Source organism: Cucumis sativus, chromosome 6 (genome assembly GCF_000004075.3).
Source record: "Cucumis sativus cultivar 9930 chromosome 6, Cucumber_9930_V3, whole genome shotgun sequence".
Classification (NCBI taxonomy): Eukaryota; Viridiplantae; Streptophyta; class Magnoliopsida; order Cucurbitales; family Cucurbitaceae; genus Cucumis; species Cucumis sativus.
In genome coordinates, this window is record NC_026660.2 from 9,358,172 (window position 1) to 9,375,722 (window position 17,551).

Consider the following 17,551-nt stretch of genomic DNA (forward strand, 5'->3'; position numbering starts at 1 on the left):
CTCTACCAAAAGTCAATATTTACAAGTAATTTATCACGCATGAGATGAGTTACATGACTACTAAAAGTGACTCTTTATACGCACATGACATAAGTGTCGATAATAAGATAGATATAGGTATAAGGTAAGAATTGTTTTTCTCAAATTTGTATGAATTTTATGGTTCGACGATTTGAAATAATGATTTGAATGAGTAGTTTACTTTATGATATGTGTTTGCAGTCAGTCTTGCTAACTGTCAGCTCTCAAAGCTAAACATATAAAAAGGGAAAAGCAAAACCAAAGAGATGAATTTTATCTCCATTTTCATCCACACAAAACCTCAACAATGGCATCTCCATGACTTCCACCTCCTCTTAATTTCCAATCCAATTCCTCATCCATGGCCTTCTTTCTTTCTCCTACCCTCATTCTTCCTTCTACATTCCGTTTCTTTTTCACAAAACCCCAACCATGGCCCCTCTAGCCTCCATGTTCAACGGAGCACCCCTAGCGCCACCGCTCCATTTTCACTCAAGTCGCCACCACCCACTCACCTCGCCCGCGATGCTGCCGATTAACAATCGCCGGTCGAGTTTACGCCCCGGCAACGGCAGAGCCGCGACGGTCAGATGCGAGGGAATCGGAATTGGCGATTTCATCGGTGGCGATTTGCTTAAATTTGACCTTGGGCAATGGTTATCGGATGTGGAGGAACACAAAGCTTTAGCAATTTACTCGCCGCATGAAGGCGGATACGAAGGCCGATACTTAAATCGCCTCCGTTACCAAGGCTATTACTTCCTCGATCTGTCCGCTCGCGGTCTCGGCGATCCCGAGACCACTCTCACCAAGATTCACCCTGTTTGCCCTGTCCGTTGAATCGAATACTTACAGCTGATTCAATTTGATTAGTTTTTTCTTTTTTTTTTTTTAGGGTTTGTTCGATTGTTGTTCTTACTTTGGGGTTCGAATTGCAGGCTCATTTGGGGAAGCAGCCTATTGCACGGTGGTATTTTCCGCCGGAAGTTGATTACAGGTTGGCGGCGCTGCCTCCGAACGCTAAGGGACTGGTCGTGTGGATAATCGAGGCTAAGGTGAGATTATTTGAACTGCCATTAGATTAACGATTCAGAAAGAAGTAGTTTGAGAAAAAAAAAAGGATTACCGAATTGGAAACATTGATCAGGTTCTTTCCAAGGCGGAGTTGCAATTCCTTGCTTTGCTGCCGACTCTCCGGCCGAAAGTCCGAGTCATTGCCGAGTGCGGGAATTGGTACGTTTCTTTGTTGGTCTCTCATTGTCCACTTCGGAATGAAGTGAATCAATGTGCAATACATAGTTTTATAAATTTGGTTCAAACTTAGAAAATTACCCTTTTTTGAAATTGAGGAATGATTGATGTGAGTAAATATGGGGAAGAAAGACATGCAGATTTCTAATAGCACATTTCAGGCCCGAAGTTGGTTATTATAATCATAGATTATTAGTGTTGGATTATGATAGTTTGTGTTTAGAGGTGTACATTATTTTAATATATATCACAATAGTATGTGTTTGCGGAATAAATTATTTTAGTTTAAAAAAAACTAAAAGTTATAATAAATAATAAAAATACAATGAATGTAAAGTGGTAAAAGATTACCAAATAGTAAATATTAAAGCAAAGGAGAAGTTTTGAAATAGTATTAAATATAGTTAATTGAGAATTACAAAATAGTATTTACTATAGCAAATGATGATTGCTATAGTATTTGATAATCATTTATTCAAACATCTCTTCAATGTTTATAAACACTTAAAAAAACGAAACGAACATAGATCAATAATGACGAACATGTACTAATATGTATTCCTCCTTTCAGAGTTTGGGAGTTAAAATCTTAACCATCATTATATTAAGAAGAAGAAGAGAGAAAAATCGGGGTGGAGTAGGTGTTTAACTGCGGCTTTGCCTATGTTGGTTTGCGAAATGCTTTGAATATTGGGTATTAAAATTTGTAATGGTTCTTAATCAGGAGCAGGGTGATTTTTAGAGAAGGGAAAACCTTGGGAAAAAATTCTTAGTTGAAAAGCAAACAAATAAATTCATTAGAAATCGTTCTACTAGGTCTTCTCATCTTTTTAGTTTTTATTGGATCATCAATAAAATCGTTCGACTAGGTCTTCACATTCTATTTTATGACAATACTTATTTAGGTTTGTCATTCATGCACTCATATTATATTAGATTAACGTAGTATTACATCTTAAAACTAATTGACAATGAGATTTCCTTCCTCTTTTTCACACAAACAAATTTTTTTGTAAAATTTATATCTTTTCTAACCTGAGATACTTAAATGGGAAGATTGACTTTATTTTTGTAGGAGAAAGTTCATGTGGAAACCGCTCAAGGAGATTGCAGGAGCTTGAAGACGCTTCTTAATGACTGGAGGAATAGAAGATTAATTCCTCCCTCAACATGAAGAATACAGTTTTTTTTTTAATCTCAAGTAATTAGCTCAAAATTATTGGTTAAATAGTTCAGCAGTGCACATTCCACCAGTCCCCAAGTTGAAAAGGAAGAAAATTAGTATTATTTAGAGTAAAATTGCAAATAATATGATTGTACTTTCATGCAATTATTGTTACCTCAAAGAATGGCTTCCTTGGTGTCCAACTTTCTTTCGAGCTTTCAGTGTACCGACATGAGTAAATTTTAACAGACTTAAAAAAGAGTATAGCAAAAGTGAAATGTTTTTCTTACAAACCAAAAAATGTCCTAAACCCAAAAATTAGGTAAAATTTGTTCTTAGCTAACGTCAAATTCAATTAAAATTACTAAAATATACTCTTGTGCACACAAAGTGTCACAATCGCACGTTTGTAAACGATTCGGAGAGATTGCGGCACTTGTTCCCTCACTAGAACAAGTAAGCCAAATTCAATTCCAAAAGCCAATGACACAATCAATGTACTTTGCAATCTCCACTCCCGTTCGTGAGAAAATGTTTTAGAAAACGGGTTTAGAGAAAAAAGTTTATTTGAAAGCATGTTTGAGAAAATGGGGATTGTTATAAGGCTATAAGCAATAAGAAACAACGACATAAGTCTCAAAAGTGTGAATATGGTGATTAGTCTTACCCCACATAGTACATTTTGAACAAAAAGAAAACTAAAGGAACTTGCATATTGTGAGACCTATGTTTGAATAGAAGGGTCAATCTTGGAAATAAGAAATTAAGTAAGAGGGTTGAAGATGACATTTTGGACAAAGTACGTATTTTGAATGAGTCAAGTGTTCTGATTAATTGAGTTGAAGCCAAAGCGACACAAGGAGAAAGAGAGTGCGAGTTGAAGCTTGGCGATAAAGAGTTAGGAATTTTTTGAAAAATTTTCTAATTATACTTAATGGTCCACATGTGACCGTTTAAGCTAAACATGGTTAAGATAAACATAGAGCTTACACGTGTAGTGCTTTAAGTAGGAGTTGGTGAGTTATTAAGAGCTCAAAGAATGACTAATCTAATTTGGGATTAATATATATAGGTGAAAAGGGTCCGTAGAAAGAAGGATTAAGCTAAAACTCTATGGGGATGTTTGCCTCTAGGATTAAAGAGGAGTGGAGTGGACACCCACTCCACTCCATGTTTGACCCTAGTATTATGATAATACTTGTTCTCACTCCCTTTTCTCCTCTTCCTCACATCCCCTCTCTTACTAAGCTCCAAATATTTACCAAGTAAAAGTATAAAGCCAAGCCAAAGCGAAAATTCTAGTAGCAGCCACCACAAAAAGAAGCAACACCGACAAAAGCTGAGGTCCAAACACACACTATTATAGTCCTCATACTATTATATTTCTTAAACTATTATATCTCACTCCTCGCCCCAAACGTCCCCTTAAAGTGTTACTTTGTTAAAAGAAGAAGTGCTAGGCTAGAAGAAAAGACTTGAAACTAGGTGTTCTAAAGGGAAACTTAGTGTTATGAGTGACTTTCCAAAATGTTCAAACACTTTAAAAGATTTCTTCTAAGTTTCATGTTGGTTTTTAAATATTGTTTCTACGTAATTGAGTTACTGAAAGGAAGGATTTTCTAAAGAAAGCTTTCGTGTTATGTTTAAAGTAAAGTTTTTTATGTGAGAATGTATGTGGTGCTTGTTTGTAAACCATTAGTTCTCTTCCTATCAAAAAGCTAACTATTATATGCACAACACATAGTGAGTCAAGGAAACCATGGGTGAGTGGACCACATGGCGGTAAGAGGCTAACCAATGTATAGTTGTGTTAGTAGCTTGAGCAATGAGAAATGATTCAGTAAAATCTTAGGAGGTGTTGATGATGATGCGATCATTACAGTAATCTATGCATGAGATCATCACAGTAATCTATGCATGCAATGGGATCATGTTCTTGGTGAAAGGAATGTGAAAGACTAATGTGTGTGTTTATGATTTGTGAAAGAGGCGTTGAAGCCTATTTGATGAAATGTTTTAACGAATTGTATGCTCATAAGGGTTTTCAAAATTTATCACTCACTAAGTCGTTGATTACGTTTTACCTTTTTTCTCACCAGGTGATCGGGCGTTGAGGCCAAGTAAGGATGGATATAAGACATGTTACGCATGGAAGCTGAGCAAGTGTTCTAAGTTCTTTGTATTTCTTGTAAATATGAAATTATTTTGTGTACAAAAGCATTGTTCTAAAAGAGTTGCATCTCAGTTTTGTGGGAGCTAGGCAAGGAGTTTTAGTTTTAATTGTTTTAGCCCTTGTACTAAGGAAGTAAGGAAAGTGTATTGAAGAATGCTTGGTTGAAGTAATAAGAAAGGGTTTGTTTATTAGTTATATTTGAAATTTAATAAATTTCCACTACCTGGTAAAGTTTAAGTATAAGTGTAAGGACATAAGTGAGCATTCTGGCATTTCACTTGAGTCACCAAGGCTGCTCAAGTCCTATCTTGTACCGATAGCAAAATTATGGACAGATGCGTGGTCGGGCGGGGTGTGACACATATGTTAAAGAGCAAGATGACACACTGAATAAAAATATCTAAAAAAAATAAAGGAGGCAATGCAAGGTGTTGGAGCGGTCATGCGGTCATCGACAACACGTCTTGGACAAGCATGACCGTGACACAAAGCATCTCATTCTCACTCTCTCTAAATCTCTTGCTTGATCTCACTTACTCTGTCTATCGCCCTCATCACTCTGTGTATCACCCTCATCGCTCTTGCTCTCTTTAATTTTACCAACTTCAATTTTGAAGAATTTGGACAAAGAAGAAGTCGCCAGCATCATCCGCAGAGAAGAAGAACAAACGATGCCTTACAGGTTTGGTTTTTCAACGATACTAATAAGAAGGAAAGTGAGTTTATGATTTTAAAATAACAACGGGACAAATTTTCCTTTTACGTAAAATACCTAATAACAGTTTATAGTCCACTTAATGTTTAGTTGGTAATCACAACTGAGTTTATGATTTTAAAATATGGTATCAAACAAAGTTAAAACTTGTATGTGAACTAAGTTTATGATTTTAAAATATGGTATCAAACAAAGTTAAAATTTGTACGTGAACTTTTAATAATGTCTAGTACATTATCAAACTATCAAATTTGTGTTCAATAATTTGATAACATATAAGGTAAGAGATTGAACCTCCAAAATCTAATTGTCAAGAGTCATAAAGTTGTACATTTCAAACAATATTTATCAAAACACAACTTAATAAAAGGTATAAATTGATAAAAGGTTTAAACTAAAGCAATTACTAATTCAAATTTTAATGAATACAACTCATCTACTAGCTCTATAATTTTATATTTTTTAAAATAAATAAATAAAAACTCGATAATCAATTATAAATCTTGGACACCAATCTAAGATTTAATATCTCACAAGTTTAGACAATTGACTATGGTAGGTTATTTTGTAAAATTAGTTGAAAGGTAGGGTAGGTTGTATTAAAAAACAAAATAAAAAAGAATATCCTTAAGATAGGATTACAATAGAGAGAAATTTGCTTTTACCACACTAGATTACCAAAAAAACTGCCTTCCAACTACAAATGTTTTACGAAATCCTCACACCATCAAAATTCACAATTGATCAGATAGGTAACAAAGGCTGGTAAATAAATTAAAGCTACATACAGCTTATACTTTTGCTTCTGCTTTTGTTGCTGGCGGCAAGAAAGCCTCCCACCATCCATATTCATACTTAGAATAAGGAGCTACCCAATTTTCAGGCTTCTCAAACTCCAGGTTCGTTGGAGTCGAAGCCAACGCTTCTTCTATGCTGTTGGCTTCATAGCTTTCGGCTAAAACTCGGTCCAGTCTCAGCTTCATAAACCTGCCCATATCAACAAGAAAAATAGACCAAAATAGAATGTCAAGCGAAGAATTTGTTGCAGAGATACAAGAATGTTTTGAGTTTTGAGTTTTGAGGTCATTTAAGGTGGTTGTAAACAATTTCACCATTTTGATCCCCTTTACTTTAGATCTCATTCTAAATATGTTCACATTGTATCTTCTCTTGCACAGAAATATTTGTTATTATTCGGAACTAACTTTATCGACTAATTTTAAGTTTTAATGAAAGTACAAAAGACTAGATTTGAACCTTACATGAACCAAAATGGTTATGAAATATTACATCAAACATGTAGTATTTTACATGAAGTAATCAAAAGGAGGGTTGAATTTCGGTTTCTGTAGCAAAACAGCTTCGCAAGAAGATAAGTATGCATTAAAGCATCTAAAGAAAAGAAAGGAAAACAAAAAACTGACCAAGAACAGGTGGAGTAATAAGTAAATGTTATGCTGTCAGCATATATATGCAAATAACAAACCAATGGAATGTTAAAATGCAATGCAGCTTCTAGCTAGACAGCTGTTTGCAAGATCAAGCAACTTTTTTATTAGTTTTCCGTACTTCTTTTCCTATTGTCACTCTAAACACACCATATGATTGTCTCCTTCTCTTTACATAAAACTACAAGTATATCTAAAAGCCAAAAGCATACAAACAATTGAGCAATCCGTTGGGCCTCTGATGATTAATGTTTCCATGATAAAAATTCCAAAAGTTAAATGTGCTCCAAGAACTAAATATACCAATGCAAATGATGCTAATGGGAATTGACAATAATTCAAGTTGTTAGATATTAGCGTTATGTCTACAGTCACAAGATTGTAAGATTCAGGCACTCGCCCAATTTTAAGAATCTAAGATTCATTTAATGACTCAACGTTCCACCGAAATTCTAAAAGATTTCTCCTCAATGTCATGAGAATATTTTAACTTTTGAAAGTACGGGGCATTTCCAATCTTCATTTAAAATTCTACGAATTTCTACTCCAAATGGTAGAAATGAGCATGGGAATATATTTGAAACAAAGATCAAAGTTGGTATACTTTTTCGTCATACTTCAATCAATTTAACTAATGTAATGTTGTGAAGAGAAACAAAAAAAAAAAAAAAATGAAGCCAAAATGAACAGAACGAACGCAAGGAGGTAGCTTACGTAATCCAGGTACTATCGGTTGAAACAAGAGCAACGGCAGGTCTCCGCAATCTCTTTGTGATATTAGGAAACTTGTCCAGGAATTTAGGCTCAATGACAAGCCAAAAATTCTGCTCTTTGTTACGCTCGCTAAAATTCCGAAGCCGCTCAAACAGAAGTTCTTTGAAATGCTCCTCTTCATCAAGCATAAACTTCGCATTTGCAACTAGAAAATAATATTTATTCGATTCTTGCTGCATTGTAAAAAGCAAACGTCCAAACCAGTGAATTTCAGTATGAGACTCCCAAATTTCCTAAACGAATTGGGGAAAACACATAAAGGACATACAAAGCAACAAAAATTATGATCGAAATCGCTGTTAATGAATTTATTTGTGCACACACAAAATCCCTAGATTTCCATGGATACTAACAATCTTGACAAAACCCAACTCCCAATATACCGATTAATTCAAACCAAACTTAGACGTGAAGAATAACGAAATTGAAGAGAAGCGAAATGTGGAAGAAGTTGGGAAGCTAAAGAATACCTTATCGGCGGAATCGGAGTTAACGGCGGCGATAGCGGTGTTGAAGGGAGAAGAAAGAGAAGAAAGTGGTGAAGACAAGAAGGAGGAGGTGAAAATAGAAGTGGAAGGCAAAACGAATGGGAATGAAAGAGTTGGGAAGTGATTGTGGTGGCCGATTCGAGAGGTGGGAAGAGATTTCAGGGCAGGAAAGTGCGTAGAAGTAGCCACTGCGGCTGAAGAAGAGCCCATTACAAGACTCACAGTGCCTAACATTTGGGTAGTCGGTTCTTGTAGTGGGGTTGTGAATGGAGAAATTTGAGCAGAGGAGCAAAAATGGAGGAAATGGCCAACAAAATTAATCAGCAAAATCTAAAAACAGAGTGACGGAACCTTATCTAGTTATCTATTACAATTGTTAATTTACCATCTTGCCCACTCTTCTTTACCCCCAGGCCCCACTCTCTAATTCTATATTAAAATTTGTCCTTTTTTTTTCCTTTTAAATTACTTTTAATTTTTTTAAAAAAAGTTTAAATATTTTTGGATTTCGCAAACTATTGTGACCAAATTTTAACTTCTCCCAAATTACGGGGACTAAATTTCAAATTTAACTAATTTTTTAAACATAAATTATATTTATAAATAAATTAACATTAGCTCGTTAACTAAATCGAATAGGATAGAATAGTTTTATGATTTAAAAACTTAGGATATCAACACACTTTTAAACAATTTTGTAAGATTAGAATTTAATTTCTTAATTCGCCACCCAACACAAATCTAAAATACAAATCAAATTCAATTTGAAATAATTCAAATTAAATCAAAATAAATTTGATTTTCATTTATGGTTAGTGAGCTAACGAAAGGATGTTATAGACCTATAAATTGAAATTTCAATAAAATAAAATCAATTAATTGAACTCTTTAATTAAATGAATCTCTATTCATTGACTATCAATCATTCTACTAAAGACTAATAGTTGCACTCTTCTTACAATAGATATATTTTTATGTTTATTAGATATAACCAATCTATAGAGCAATGGCCCTTCACAAATGGCTTGTAAGTACATCTAGGCCAAAAATTATCGTTTTGCCCATATAGTAACATCTAACTCCTTAAGTATCATCGGTTACTCTAATGAACAATAATTATAGTTCCACTATAACTGAACTCCTTTCGAGCCAAGAAAGGTGAGGTGCCACATTGTTCAAGCCTTGGAATCAACTCTTAAAAGAGTAATTTCTCTACTTACTCTATTTATAGAGAATGAGTGAATTTCTTCATGTATCGTTGTGTTTCCAGCTCTCTAATTAGACGAATCTCCAAAATGGTAGGCGTATTGAGTCGTCGACATAGGTCATTCTCACCCATTCAAATCAAAGGATCACCTATTGAGATTTATGTCCTAAAATTCGTAAATTTTAAATATAATTCATTGGTCAGAGGGTGACGATAGTAACAATTGAAGGTTGACTGACGGGGACCATTGGAAAACAGTTGTTGAAAGTTGATCAATGACGATTATTGATAAAAGGTAGTGGGAAGGTTGTCAACAATGGTTACTAAAAGTAGTTGTTGGAGGTTGGTCGACTACTGTTGTAGGAAAAACGGTACACAAATGTTGATCGTTAGTTGTCTACAATAAAAACAATTGCCATAAAAACATTCTTCAAAAGTTGATCGATGATAGTTGTTGGAAAATCTTTTAGGAAGGTTGATTGACAGTTGTTGTATAAAAATAATAACGAAAGTTGACTATCAGCAGTGGTCAACAAAAATGATTGCCTAAAGAACAATGACTACTGGTTCGCTAGCGACAGTTAATGGTGCTTGATAGTTGTCTTGTGACAGTTGCCATAAAATGGTCGTTCAAAGTTTGTCTGTATGCAATTGTCAAAAAGTGGTCGTCGAAGGTTGGTCAAAATCAATTGTGGAAAAAACAGTAGATGAAAATTGGTTGTCAACGATCGCGTAAAAGCAGTGGTCGGAGGTTTACTGACGATTGTCGTTGGAGACAGTAGTCAAATGTTGGTCGACAATAGTTGACGAAGATAGTTGTCGAAGGTTGGTTGTTGAGGATAGCTAAGGTGTTAGTAAGAGTGTTTTATACAAATTAAGGAGATTAACCATTAAACACTTAACTTTCATTTTCTAAAAGTTGCTTTTAAGTATTTATTTTATAAACTCATTTTTTCAAAATCTACTTTTGGTGGTTGCCAAACTCATGATTTTTTTTTTCAAAACAACTTATTTCTTAATTTAATCACTTGAAAATGCAATCCAAACTGACGGTTACACTTTCTTTGAAATCTCCACCATTTTAAACGGAGGAAAAAAATTCATTTGACACTAAAATCAATCAAAAAAAATTATGGGTGTGTTTGGGAATAATTTTCACATATCTAAAATCACTTTTGTTATTGCCAAAATAGCTTTTATCTAAAATAATCATGCTTGAAAATAAAATAAAATAAATTTTTTAAAAAAGAAAAAAATCGCTTTAAATTTATTATTGAAGTATCACTAATCAAGTGATTCTTCTTTGTTGATCCCAAGGGAATCACTTCCACCATTTTAAAAAGTTAATAAAATTAGATATTTATTGAAAATTTCTATCAACTACCATCGACCAACTTCCAATTACTTTCTTTTTGTAACGGTTGTCAGCAAACTTTTGATGATTGCTTTTTGACAGCCATCACCGAAAAACTTCTGACAACCATTTTTCAATGGTCTTCGTTTACAAACTTCTAGTATAGTTTAAGTATTTAAAAATCACTTTCAAAAGTTTTGAACCAAACAAAAATTTGATCGTTAAAAAATCACTTTTATAAAATTTGTTCTTCTAAAACCACATGACCAAGTATCATTACCGTTTGGAAATCATTTTCTCTTATCAAAATCATTTTTCATTTAAATGTTAGGTGTTTGACATCAACTGAAATTAATTTCAAATCAATTTTGGAGGAATTAGGGTAAAAGTGATTTTTGTTAGGTGATTCACAGTTAATCAATCCTGAGGTGGTTACCTAATTTAATTTTTGTGTAAAATATGGTTGATTAGCCATTTTTAATTTTAAATATTGGAACAAAAACTTGTCTACATTAAACTGCTAATAAAACAAACAATTATATATTTATGTTTTCTAATTTTCTTTAGATATCTATATATATATCAACTATGCAGGTAAAGAATTTAACAATAAAATAAATAAAAATAGATTTTTACCATCATTATTTAGTAAATAGTTATTTGTCAGATTAAAAATACAATTACTAGTTGGATAATTTCAAATTAACGTTTAGAACCAAACAATAATGATTGTAAATCAATTATAAGTATATGAAATCATTGGTATGGTTTCAAACATAAACATGATGGTTTAAAAATAAAATCATCTGTACCTAAATTTATTTTTTTCTAAAATAACTATTCCAACTATCACTCCCAAATATACTCTAAAAATTCAACATTTCCTTAAATGTGATTTAGTTCAATTTTAAAAGGTAGGCCAAGTTCATGACAATGTCCATGAGAGAGAATTAAATGGGTAATAAAGTAGATTTATATATTTGTATTATTCTCGTTTGTCGTACAAGACTGCGTTTGGATTTTCTTTTAAACATCGGTAGATAATTTTTTTAAACATTTAGAAAGTCAGTCAAAACATTACACCTTATTAAAGAGTCTTTTAAATTAAGGTTAAATTATAAAAAATGTCCATAAATTTTGTAGTTCGGAAAAAATAACCCTAAATCTTTAAAAGTTAAAAAATACTCTTAATTTTTTTTTAAAATTGTTAAAAAAAATTACGGTTAGTTTTGCATGAAACCTTTAAAATTTTGCATAAAAAATATTCATAACTATTGAAAAAGTTTCATAAATATATTTGAGCTTAAAAAGTTTTAAAAAAATATTTCCATTTATAAAAAATTTACAACAATTTTCTCACCAACCAAATTTTAAATTAAAATCATAGTCTTAATTTTATTTTACTATTAACACAATGATAATAAATCATGAACACAATCAATCTGTATAGTTATTGTTGTAATTAATATATAATTAATTGTCAAATATAAAATATATTTGATTATTAACACATAGTGATAGATCTATCCGTATTATTTTTTTTGTTTGACTAGTTATTATGTTAGTGTGTTTTAAGAATAAATTTTTATTTTTGAAACTTTGTGAAATTTTATGGTTTAACCAAAGTTTAAAATATTGATGTTGATGGATATGTCAAAGTTTTAACTTCACATATTTTTTAAAAAGTTATAAAGACGTTCAAAAAAAATTAAAATTATTAAATTAATATTTTATAATTTTCAAATATTGTATATTATTAATATTAGTGTTAGTTTTGATATTTATTTTTTTGTAATTCCTGGATTTTTTATATATGTAATGGAAATATCAATTCTCACTCCTATTAATATCGAACCAATGAAAATGTAAAAAGATCGACATATCAATAAAAATTTAAAATTATTATTCTTTAAAATTTTTTTGTTTTATTCTTAACTGCTAATAAATTAGGATTAATTAAAGATTTTTTAAAGTTTTTTCACATGGTAAGAATATTTTATGAAACTTTTCAAATAACCTTTTTTAAACAAAACTTCAACCGTTTCTATCCAAAACAAATAGCAAAAGAAAACCGAGTAATTTTATTTTATAATTTAGCGTAAGTTGAAATATCAAAATTCAGTTGATGAGAGAGAATAATGCAGATGGGAAGCAAAGACAATGAAGATTTGGTAATGCAATGGTTATTTCAGTGTAATCCATTTCAAATTTGATTGAACAATTGCAAGTATTCTTTACTAGTTTATACCTCTAAACTCCAAAATTGAATGACAGCCCCCATATAAAGAAAGAAAATAAAAGATTAGGGATGTTAATAATAGTTAACCCCTTACCTGTTCTAATAAAGGAAAGGGTACAACATGAAAGTGGTAGAAGTTAATCTCTACTCAAACAGTCCTCAAGCTCGAGATCTATGCCCACCCGATTTTTAATATTTGCCGTAGCATCGAGAGGCGACTTACATTTTTTCTGCAACTCCTTGAATCTGCAAACATCAAAAGAATGTTTCTTGAATAGCTTCCTTTGCCTTGAGAGGAAAAGCCTCTTCAGTAGGTCTTGGTAAGTGGGATCTCTTGAAGTGAATAGGAAATAGGCATAGCCTATAACTAATCCAGTTGTTGTGGTGAAAAATGCTATTGGTTCCATTACATCCCATGAAAATTCCCAGAATGTTAGCCTGAAGAAGAGTCCAACTTGTAAAACGGCTAAGCCTAGCCCGGTCCACAGTATTCGTCGCACCTGCTTATGTGCTAATACATCGATTTCTTCCTTCTTTTCTTGCAGCTGCTTTAGCTCGCTCCTCGTTGGATCGTCTTCCGGCATCAAAGCAATGGGAATGGCTCGTCTGACGAGATCTACCACCTGTGTAAAACATTGAGATTAAGTTTATGAGTCAAAAAGCTACTGGTACCGAAAAGAAACTTGTGCATTTACATCCAAAATGATTGGCTAATGTTTTACATGTATCAACAGATTCTGTTAGTGAGCATCTATAATGTGGGAAAAAGAATCAGGTTCTCACTTTCGCAGTTGTGCGAAAAGAACATACTAGTAAACAGCATCAAGGATAATGGCCTATTGAGCCACACGATTGAAGCTTCCAGCACGCAATAAGAATGTGAATATATTAACCACTCAGAGATGCTCACTCAATCACCTTGGGATATATACAATGAAGAGAATCGCCATTTACAATATCATAATCCCATTTATCGGCACAATCAAATCACAAATACACTTAATGCACTATACACTCTAAATCTTAAGAATAAAATGTCGCGTCTTTTCTTTTCCTCTTATTCTCTCCTCTCATCTTCATTTGGCCATTGGCCCACAAAGTGCAGATTGAGCCATAACTTTCCTCTTGACCAGTTGGTCCTTAAATTAACTTTAACCAAAATATAGCCAACAATGATACTTTCAGTTTTCAGTTTGCCGATCATAATAACGAACACAAAAAAAGAAAGCTACGATCAAGTTCTTGAGCCAAGGATACGAGCATACTAAGAAGTCCTAGAGCGAATACAATGAAAGTGAAATGATAGCAGATATCCTCAGCACTTTGGTAAAGTGAAATGACCTTTCCAAACTTGTTGATCTGAGTGTGTTTAGTGATAGATTTTGTAATCCGAATCAGATGGAGATGTACATAATTTGGTAAAGCTAAGTTCTTTCAAGAACGCACACTAATTCCAGAGAGGCTCATACAAAAATCAAGGCATTAGGCACACTTGCAGTTGTGACATTGGCTAAAACAAGGAGTGATCTAGAGAAAACATTTTGAAACTGCTAATCAAGTCTCAGAGTTCAAAACCCACAACACTTGAATTCTCATATTATAAAATTTAAAACAAATTAAACAAGAGAGGCAGTTCCTATCGATTCTTGTTCAACTAAATCTGTTACGAGTAGAAGAGCAACGAAAGATATTGGAAATGTACATTTTCACTGATCTTTGGCAAGGAATTTTGGACATTCTTGATGTTACAGACAGTGCCATATATCTCGAGTGTTTGACAGGGAAGCAAAAGACAAAACTTCTCAAGTTTTGTGTGGACGCGGATTCCAAGGTAGAGCAAAGAAAAAAGTGATTGGATAAATGAGGTGGATGTCCCAGCTTGAAAAATATGGGATGGAACTTTTGACTTTCCTAGATTTGCTGAGTTCCACTTGGTGTTCTTTTTCCAAACTTTTTTTGTAAACCCACTCCTTCTGTAGTTAACACAAATTTAGGGGCTGGCTTTATGTCGGTTATATAAAACTTTTAACTAAATCAATGAAAAGTTTGGGTCCTTCAAAAATAAAGAAATCAAATGCCTGCCCAAACTATTGACTTTTACCAGTTTAAGTTTAGGAACAAAGAAGTGACCCACAAAGATATTGTTTAAGAAATAAGAAAAAATAAAAAAATAAAACATAAACTAAATCTTTGAAATTCATCTCAGAGCCAATAAACATCCCGCTTAAGAGGAAGATTTCTTGGCAAAGTATAAATTACAAGTCCTCAAAACTTGTCTTAAAACTCCAAAGACTACCTTTCCCAACACAGTAATCTTAATCAGTATTGATTTTCTTCTCTATCTTTTCAATGTTTTCGTAGAACTTGGCCTTCTTTTTTGTGGCTAATTCTTAAAAGTGGCATTTGAAAACCCAATAGCTGGCCACCATCTTGAAGCTGTGTTTTTTGTGTGTTTCGTCTTTTGGTCCACCCTGCTTTTTGATTTTGTACTTTCATTCATCTTAATAAAAACATTGAAAAGCCAGTTTTTCCATTAAGGAAGGAAAATCCATTCAAAGACTTCTAAATGCCGGTTCCTGCTGACCTAGTTAACCCCCAAAACCTTATTGGCCGAATGTCACGTTCATTCTCTAAACCTTTAGAGAACAAAAGAAAAAAAAACAATACAAAAGTCAAAAACAACAAGAATTTCCAAACTTTCCCCTTTGATTTGTCTTTTTCTCTCTTTCATATTTATATATATCAGTAAGTATAAGGACCCAGTTTGACGTACCCTAGATCTCACGAGACAACCCAAATGCGTAGATATTACATCCTATCTAGTGGGCACTATTGATTGAACCATCCCCACACCAATGTCTTTCTTTCTCACAGCCATGACCCCTCTTGATTTGTCTTAAATTCAAAATTTAGAACTTACCCAACTTTCAAACTGTTCTTAAATTTGGAAAAACCTATACATCTAAAGAAATTCATTACATAGAACTCTATCCCTTTAGGCAAAAACTTCTACCTGCCATCCGTATTTCTGACACTAAATAAACTAAAAGAAATTGAATGATGATTATGATAGATGAAGAGATGCAACACACCCACACCACGATGCAAAAGCAGAATGATAATTGAATAAGGTCCCCACGCAATTCACCAACCTTGTCAGGATGAAGATAGACCTTATCGCGAAAAAGAAGAACCACACCAGCTTCATCAAGAACTCGAGCAAAAGCAGCGGCTTCATCCTCAGACCTAGCAACACCCATGCTTTTACAAGCTTCTATAAGCTCCAAATATCCAATCGCCTCCTTCCCATCAGTCCCCAATTTCGTCTTCAACGCCTCAACATTAACCAATCTCATCAACCTTTTCGCTTCCCCAAACGAAATCGCCTCTCCAGTAATTCCATTACCAGATTCTCCATTCACAGAACCAATACCAGGGCCACCACCACTCTCACTTTTATCCACATCGCGACGAACTCCAGTAAAATTCCCCGAATCCACAGACGAGGAGAACAAAGCAAGTCCGGTACAAAACCAACCGTTGGAGCGTACAGGAGGCGATGGAATGAAGGAAACTCCAGCAGAAAGCCCTAAGGTTCCATAATAAACCGGAGAAGAAGACCCAGAAAGCCCATTAACGAACAATCTGCGAATGAATAAACTAGTAGCAGAAGAACAGCATTTCCTCCACATGATCCCGTTTGTCAAGAGCTGAAAAATAAGTAAACAAAAACAGAAAGGTCAAGGTGTGGCGATAATGTTCAGAAGTGGAAAGGAGAGATTGTCAGAAGAATCATGGTGGGAAGATAGAAGAAGAAATTGAGGAAGGAATGTGGAAAGGGAGTGGGGGGAATGGTTATATAATGGGAATTGGTTGTGTGGTGTTTGTGTGTTTTGTGTTTTGGCGGTTTAAAGAAATGGGATTTTGGAAGGTGGCGTTTCCGATGAAAACGGGAAAAGCAAAGCAAGGAGGCAATGGCGTGGAAGGGAGGCTTGGTCCACAGCCCTACGCAGCTCTTCCGTGTGTTTGTTTTGTTATTTCTCTTTGGACCGCGTTAAGCGCTTTGTAGCTTCCCAAAATTGGATATTTTATTTTCATTTCCCACTTTCACTATTTGTAATTCTTTCAAAACTAAAAACAAATTATAGGTTGTTGTTATTGTTCTTGGTGTTTGACCCACCTACCTACTTGCTGTTTTTTTAAAATCAAAACAATAATTTCCATCCACTAACTTCAATAATTTACTATCTAAGTTTGCACTTCCATCCTACATTTTAAATACCCACCTTCTAACCTCACATTCTACAGTTCAACTTTCTCAACTCACACCCTATGTACCCTATTCAGTAGTTTTAGTGTTTGTACTTTTCATAAACATTTTATTTGGTTTTTATTTAGTATGGTGATTGCAAAGATGAGGATCAAAATTCAAACTTTTTTCAAAGAAGGGGACGCAAATTGTTGTTACCTTTAATCTTCACTTTGTTTTGTTTTTTGTTTTTTTCTTTCATGGAATGTGAGAAAAATTGTTGAATGAAAGTTTCTTTATGCGATAACACTACGCTATTTACTATGATATGCGAAAATGACCAAGCTATATGCAATTGGAGTCCTAAGTGATAGAGTTATTGAATTTTGCAAATTATGTGACATCGAGGCCAAATGGTCAAGTGAGATATAATAAATAACATGATCTTTATCTCATAATTAAATAAC

The 17,551-nt window shown here is 33.6% G+C and overlaps 3 protein-coding genes across 3 annotated transcripts; 1 reads left to right on the plus strand and 2 right to left on the minus strand.

Moving 5' to 3' along the window:
- Positions 1–280: 280 nt before the first annotated feature.
- Positions 281–2,651, plus strand: LOC101220275 (NAD(P)H-quinone oxidoreductase subunit N, chloroplastic). Its single transcript, XM_004139877.3, has 4 exons — positions 281–852; positions 960–1,076; positions 1,169–1,254; positions 2,348–2,651. Exons 1-4 carry the CDS (start codon positions 454–456, stop codon positions 2,391–2,393), a joined length of 648 nt encoding a protein of 215 aa, XP_004139925.1. The 5' UTR covers positions 281–453; the 3' UTR covers positions 2,394–2,651.
- Positions 2,652–5,898: 3,247 nt separating this feature from the next.
- Positions 5,899–8,378, minus strand: LOC101220505. Its single transcript, XM_004139878.3, has 3 exons — positions 8,018–8,378; positions 7,488–7,720; positions 5,899–6,312 (listed from the first exon to the last, which is right to left on the minus strand). The coding sequence occupies exons 1-3, from the start codon at positions 8,267–8,269 to the stop codon at positions 6,117–6,119; spliced, it is 681 nt and encodes a 226-aa protein (XP_004139926.1). The 5' UTR covers positions 8,270–8,378; the 3' UTR covers positions 5,899–6,116.
- A 4,385-nt stretch (positions 8,379–12,763) lies between these two features.
- LOC101220034 (calcium uniporter protein 5, mitochondrial) lies at positions 12,764–17,046 on the minus strand. Its single transcript, XM_004139876.3, has 2 exons — positions 15,988–17,046; positions 12,764–13,458 (listed from the first exon to the last, which is right to left on the minus strand). Exons 1-2 carry the CDS (start codon positions 16,525–16,527, stop codon positions 12,973–12,975), a joined length of 1,026 nt encoding a protein of 341 aa, XP_004139924.1. The 5' UTR covers positions 16,528–17,046; the 3' UTR covers positions 12,764–12,972.
- Between the last annotated feature and the right edge of the window lie 505 nt (positions 17,047–17,551).